General features: G+C 47.0%; 1 protein-coding gene across 1 annotated transcript; it reads right to left on the reverse strand.

Annotated features, from left to right (window-relative positions):
* Positions 1-1,742: 1,742 nt before the first annotated feature.
* Positions 1,743-6,611, reverse strand: znf865 (zinc finger protein 865). Its single transcript, XM_030788589.1, is given in 2 exon segments — positions 1,743-2,370; positions 2,372-6,611. Coding segments are annotated over 2 exon segments (4,590 nt in total). The 5' UTR covers positions 6,334-6,611.
* Positions 6,612-7,253: the final 642 nt, after the last annotated feature.

Genomic DNA, 7,253 nt, shown 5'->3' on the forward strand with positions numbered 1-7,253 from the left:
ATTAGCACTTCGCTCAGAGCACTGAGGCACAGAGAACAGACGGTTCTGTGCCTCCGACTCTAACAGCCCCTGTTGTCACTGCGGGCATTCTTTTCCTAACCTGCTAACAGTGTGGCCCTGAAGAGGCATGTGCCAACATGTGAACAGTGCATGGGAGAACAGGACACCGCAATGAAACCACCTGGTGCCAAGCACCTGGGCAACATTTAAAGTTATTTATAACGTGTACAAAATTTACCAATAAGAGGTAAGTAAACAAACAAGTGTTTCTACTTCTACTTACCATTTCTACCTCTGTCAGCTCCTTAAGAGTTTAATATTTAGGCACACACACACAGAGAGAGAGAGAGGGAGAGGAGAGAGAGAGAGAGAGAGAGAGGGAGAGAAAGAGATGAATTCTTTGGTATGAGAGTTAAACAGATGACATGAAAAAGGGACACGTTTTACGTTTTGTTTTTTTTTTGTTTTTTTTTATTTGATTTCTGAGGGTCTCAGTATTTTTGTTGGTTTAGGAAAAGTACAGGATAGTTTAGTATTTAGATTTTATATTTTAGTTTACTGAACGGAAAAAAAAAGGGAAAACAGGGCATCTAAGTAGAAACACAGAGTGTATACAATAGTGTTGGGAACTGGGCTAAATTGTGGTTTAGGTTAGACAGATCAAGGAAAACAAAAATAATAATCACAATGATACAATTATTCCCCTCATCTTAAAACGACAGACCCTAAAGCACACCCACCCACCCATCCGATAGTAAAAATGCTTAAAAAAAGAATTTATACTTGGAATAAAAATAAAAAAAAATACACACACACACACACACAGTCATGATATAATAAAATATAGTACGCATTTTACAGTACAGGCTGGATGTTCCCATCTGCCTCAAGCCATTGCCTCGACCAAGGATAGTACACTTTCCTTTCCACAGAAAAAAAAAAAATCAATAATGGTTTGTTACATGCCTAATTAAAAACTGATGACACTAAACACAAGAGCAATGGCCTCTTTTGTGCTGTTTTGTCCACTCCATTCCATGTTTTGTGCACGATTCAAAACTTTCTGATGGGGAGTCAGTTTGTCATACAGTGTATGAATAAGTGTTGTCCTTGGTGATCGCACAAACCATGTACTTCACAACCAAAAACTCCTAACTTTCAAGACAGACATTTGTTTTTAAAAGACACAAGAAGAAAAAGAGAAACAAACAAAGGGGGGGGGGGGGGACAACAACACCCCACATGAACAGAAAACAACACATTTTGAGGAGAAGAGAAAGTCTACACTGTGAAACTTTTGGATGATTAAGGGGGAAACTAATTTAGAAAAAAGATCAGCACTGTTTCGATTAGTTCACTCTTGATGGTATGTATCCATCATTGCAAAGAAACTTGTGAAAAAATACATCATGATGCTTTTCTCCACGGATACAGCCACTACCAAATCAACAAAGGTGCTAAGAAAACAGTCTGATATTCTAGAATACTCTTCCCCTTTGGAGAAACCATTTTAGAAATCCATGTCTTTAATGGATGGTTCTTTAGATGCAGGTTTTATTCATATTAAGTGAGTATTATTCTACATTCCAAAAAATGTAAAATGTACACAGGCATAGGGTGTATTCACTGATCAGCAGTGGACTCGACACAACTTTGAGTCCATCACACCTTTCTCCCTGGCCACAAAAAAAAAAAAAATTGCCACTGATTTTCAATTCTTTTATATATATATATAAAAAAATTTAGTGCCTGTACTCTGTTGCAGCTGTTAATCTCTCATTGATATCCTCTCCTTTCTGGCTACCAGTCCCTTTGGGTGATGTTTTCTGCCCACTGCCAACTCTGCGGCAAGCGACCCTGTGCCTACTCAAGAGAGCGCCATTCCAAAAACGGGAGGGGCACCGAGGACAAGAGAACGACCCTTGGGAAAGATGGTACGCCCGATGTCCGAGGGCAGACAGAAGCCTTCGGGAACGCTTCCCACAGACAAGACAAAGCAATCGAGCTCGGCGGTTGTTGTTTCTCGGAGGATGCCTTATCAAGCAGTGGATCAAAAGGGTATTGCGTCGTGTAAAAGTGGTGGAGGGACAGATAGGGCAGGGGAAAGATTTTAAGGGGACTACCAGAGATTTCATCCCCCGGAACTTTAATCGGCCAACGCGCCACGTTCCTCCTCCTGCATTTATCCCTACTCCTCCAGTGGACTTGGCTTGGATGAGCCGGGCGATCCACTTCTTCCTTCTGAGCTGTCGCTGAAGCCTGCTTTTCTTTCTCTTCAGATATCGATCCCTCTTTGAGCTTTCGTGATCGTCGAATCCCCTCATCAAGTCCCCTCCGCCTGCCAATCTAAATTTCTTTTTTTTTTTTTCCCTTCTGCTGAGAGTCCCCCTGTGACTGGAGACCTCTGTGCAACTGGTGGGGAGACTGCATCTGAAAAGGGTGCTGTTGCTGGTGGTGTTGGGAATGCTGGGAAGGGGAGATGGGCATGTGGGGGAGTGGAGAACTGAGGGAATTTCCTGAAGTCCCTGGATAAACAAGGAGGCCTTTCCCTCCAAGTTGCTGTTGATGGGGGAGGGACCCTAGAGGTGAGTTTGAGTAGGAAGGGTGCTGGGAATGTGGAGGCCCGCTGGGGCCAGAACCATGGTGTCCTGATTCAGGGGTGTAGAACAGTGGGGAGTAACCAGCAGGCTGTGAGAGAGGATGCTGTGTATGGGCAATAGCAGAATGGGGGTGATGTCCTCCGTGGGCTCCACTGTCCGGCGTGAGATGAAGCAAGGCGTTGGTAGCGGCCTCGCTCTCGGATATGTTTGACCCGCTTCCTCCAGATCCACTGGCCGCAGGTTGGGGGGCTGATCCACTGCGTGTCAATCCGTGCTGAGATAACCTGTGTCTGGTCAGACTGTTGGAGTAAGCGAATGCTTTCCCGCACACCTCACAAGAAAAAAGCTTCTCTCCACCGTGTTCATGGATGGCCTGGTGATGAGCCGTCAAGTGGAAATGGTGACGAAAAGATTTCCAGCAAATTTCGCAGGTGTAGAGTCGAGCAGGGGGCTGATTGCTAGTGCTAGCATTGGGTCCTTGAGCTTTATCCTGAGAATACGGGTAATAAGAATTTGGGTTTGTCTGATTATTGTTTTGACCAATGCTTCCTCCATGGTTTACCGCCGAGTTGCCTTTAGTGTTACTCCGTCTTGGTTTGAAATCGCCTTTCAGATGCAGTTTTTCATGTCTTTTGAGACTCTGTGCATAGCCAAAGTCCTTGCTGCAAAGTGAGCATCTGTAGTTTTTCTCTCCAGAGTGAACAGTCTGATGTTTGGTAAGGTGGAAAGGTTCTCTAAAATCCTTGCCACAAACGTCGCAGTGGAACGGCTTCTCCCCTGTGTGTACACGTTCGTGCCGACGTAGTGTCTCACGTCTGCTAAAGCCACGACCACACACATTGCATAAGTAAGGTCTTTCTGTGCGAGCCCCACTCTGGTGGTTCCTTCTTTGTTTGACACCTTCTCCCGGGTTTTCTCCAAGTCTTGGCTCCCTCTTTTGTCTGGGCTTACGTGGCCTTTTGGGTTTAGTGCCGGCATTCTGCTGATTAGTTTGGGGCTGCGCTGGGTGGGATAAAGGCATCATGGAGCCACTGAGGCACTCCTCATTCCCACCACTTCCTGCAGATGTGGATGATGGGCCAGCCATTGAACTAAAGCCAAGCCCACCCAACAGGCCTCCTATGATATCCCTTCGCTCCTCTCGGCCACCGCTGGTATTCATCTCAGCCGGTAAGACTGACGCAGCAGCTGCTGCTGCAATGGCAGACATAGCACTGCTTGTGACTTCGTCCTCAGAATCATCCAGTAGAGAGGAGAGGGGAAGGTGAGGCTGCTGCTGATGGTGATGTTGCTGTTGCTGATTTTGAGGGTGTGGATGGAGGGTAGGGGCTAAGGGTGCTTTTCTAAGGGCTGGGCCCGCTGCAGTGTTGCCGCAGGAATTATCTGCTGAATATGGAGATGGATTACCCTGTGGTCGACGGTAATCATCAACCCTGCAGGAAGACTGATACCGATCTCGTGAATAATCTGAATTGTACTTTCCCTCACTTTTAGCACTGGGGTTTGGGTTTCCTCCTCTCTCTTGCTGATACAATCCATCGCAGGATATTCCAGATGCTCCTCCACGTCCATCAGGTTTTCCATAACCCAATCCTGTTCCATCTCCAAGCTGTCCGCCCTGGTAGTCGCTATTTCCACGAGTTCCTGCCTTTCCATCTCCTGAATTCACTGAGCTGCTACCATCGCTGCTTCTAGACCTCGATCCCCTTCCTGGCTTGCCACATGTGCCAGAGGCAGCATGGTTGAGCAAAGAGGTGCTTTCACGAAAGCAGCGGCCACAAGCTTGACAACGGTAAGGCTTCTCTTCGTGGATTTTCTCATGTCTTGTGAGTGATTCACGGCGGTTGAAGGAGCGCTCACAGATGGCACAAGCAAAAGGACGAGCACCAGAATGTATAACGCCATGCTGAAGGAGGTGCCCTCTCTTCTTAAAACCTTTCCCACATTCTGTGCAACAGTAAGTCTTATCTGGACTAGGGCAAGAAGAGGAGGTGGGGTCAGGATTGGACTGCTGCTGTTGATTCTGTTCTTGTTGGTGATGGGTATTTGGTTGAGACATCCCATCCTGAGTTGAGTGAGGAAGGCTTGTGTCTGACTGATGCTGATGGTTGGCATTTGGGTTCTGGCTCGTGGCACTATTTGTCGCACTGCTGTCTCCTTCATGACTACGTATATGTCTACGAAGGCTGGGCAGGTGTGTGAATGACTTCCCACATTCACCACAGTGATAGAGAGGCTCTGGTTCAGGTTGAGTGGCAGCTGGCGCCATAGAAGGCTGATTATCGGGTTTAGGTATCTGTGAAACATTTGTTACCAACACGGAGGCTGAATTTGAGGTAGGGGCAGAGGAAGAAGAGGATGACACAGTGGAAGAAGAGGAAGAAGGCGCCGTTGAAGAGGAGAGGACAGTTGTGGGGTCTCCACTCAGACCCCTCATACCAACCCCTCCTCCTACTAGACTAGAAGATGAATCATGACCATGTGCACCAGAGCTGCTGTGACAGTTAGTATTGCTACCACTGCTGCTACTGCTGCCATCCGTCTTCCTTTGGGGCAGGTAGCCAGCCATGGCTTTCTTTCTCCTGCTACTGCTCCCTCCAGCCCCAGAACCACTGTCTCCTTTCAATTCATCCTTGGGCACAGAAAGGTGGAGGGGCAGTGGGAGAGAAAGGCCACCAGCTTCCTGCTGCATTAATGAAGCCAGCTGATTAGAGGACAGCACAGGGATGCCTTGGAAGTCAAAACCACTAAGAGGTGACGGTTGAGGAGCCGGGTGAAGGGGGTGGTGTGGATGGGCGTGGCTGTGGGGGTGGGACAAAGCATGAGGTGGTAGCTGTTGCTGCTGTTGCTGAGGCTGAGGAGCTGGATGGCCATGGGTGTGGGAAGGATGAAGGGCTGGGGGTGGAGCGAGACCTGAATTGGAGTCTGCCAGACCTAGGTGATTATGAGAACCTTGCTGAACCAAGAACTGCTCCAAACTGGCATTGGTTGGCACTCCAGAGAGAAAGTACTGGTTGGCAGCAAGCATGCAACTGAACTGCTGGTGCAAACTTCGAGCATCAGACTGGGCTCCAACAAGCCCAGCAACTGTACTACTGCTGCTAGGGGGGTTGTTGGAGGTTGAAGCTGAACTTGAGGGGGAGGGTGATGAAGAAGATGGTCCAGGGGATGCCTGAGGGACCGACAGACCAGGATGCAAGGGTGGTGGAGGTGGCGCTGACGTTACCACACCACCAATCACTCCCGATCCACCTCCACTGCCTCCTCCGGCAAAATCAAAACGCCCCATTCCTGAGTGAAGCTGCTCTTGTGCTAGAGCCGCCTCTGCCGGATGAAAAGGCCGCAAGAACTGTGGGTACCCGGAGGAGGACGTCCCACTCCCACCACTACTGCTCATCTTGCTGGATTTGCGTGAGCTCTGTGAAGATGAAGACTGGGTCTGCTGAGGGATTGATGGAGGCGGGGCGCTCATTTTGGCAAAAATGGATGAGGAATCTGCAAAAGCATTGCTTCGAGATCCTTGAAGGGAGCCAAGCCCCAGTCCAGAGAGGAGACCTCCAGATGCCTCTCCCTGTTGTTGCTGCTGCTGCTGTTGTAGCTGCTGCTGGTGCTGTAGTTGGACTTGCTGTTGGTGTTGAAGCTGTCTCTCCAGACCCAGGCCTTTAAACTGGTGTGCCTGGTGTCCACTAAGCATCTCTAAAATGTCCATGGGGTACTTTCCAAACTGGAACATGTCCCACTCAATCTAGGGGGGCCCTCTTAGAGCTTTTTCCTATTCTCCTGCCGTGGGGAGATAATAATCTAACTACCTCTAATTGATAAAGCAGAGCCACTGAATCAAGAGCTGCCAGTATTTTTAATAAAGGCTTCTTCCAGAGCCCCAATTTGCCAGAGCAAGCCTAACTCTAAAACACAACTTTTCAAGGAGGGCTGATGTTCTTATCTAATTAAGATGGTCTAAAAGCGAGAGACCCTACATTTCCACGCTTTGATGTAATCATGCTCTGTGGATTATTATGATTAAATAATATTCTATAAATAAAAAAAAACACTTACAAAATACTGCAGTCTTTATGTACTAACCCTGTGTTAACTTTTCAGCTGATTCTCAATTCCTGTGTTTTGTCAATTGTCAAAGCTTTTTTTTTCCCTTTGGAAAATTACAAACTTTTATCTCATATCAAAAGATTCATGTGCAGTCCTTTCTGACATAATTGCAATGTTATGCATACATGGGAAGCTCTACCCTCTGACCTTTCAATCACAGATGTTAAACCTAGCACCCCAGATGATGCACAAATCATGAAAATCTCGATTAAAAAAAAAAGAAAGAAAAAAAAAAAGCTAACCAAAATATCTTAACACCACTACACAGTTAAAACAGTATTAAAGTTTCTGGTATTTCTTCACACTTTTTTTCTTTGCTTATGTATTATTGTATTGCCTAAAATTAGATCCCTTAGTGTCTACAGCAATTCTTTTCACTGAACAAGGACGTGTGTCTTCAAGTGTTAAGCACTCTGTGAAGCCCTGTCAACGCGGTTCCCATCCATAGTTCCCTCAAAAGTAGTTTTCCTTTAAGTGAAGTCTGATTCGCCACCTGATTTCCGACTGCTCAACAACAAGTGTCAGTTTGGCTCAATAACTGGTTCG

The sequence above is a fragment of the Chanos chanos genome, chromosome 12 (genome assembly GCF_902362185.1).
Source record: "Chanos chanos chromosome 12, fChaCha1.1, whole genome shotgun sequence".
Lineage (NCBI taxonomy): Eukaryota > Metazoa > Chordata > Actinopteri > Gonorynchiformes > Chanidae > Chanos > Chanos chanos.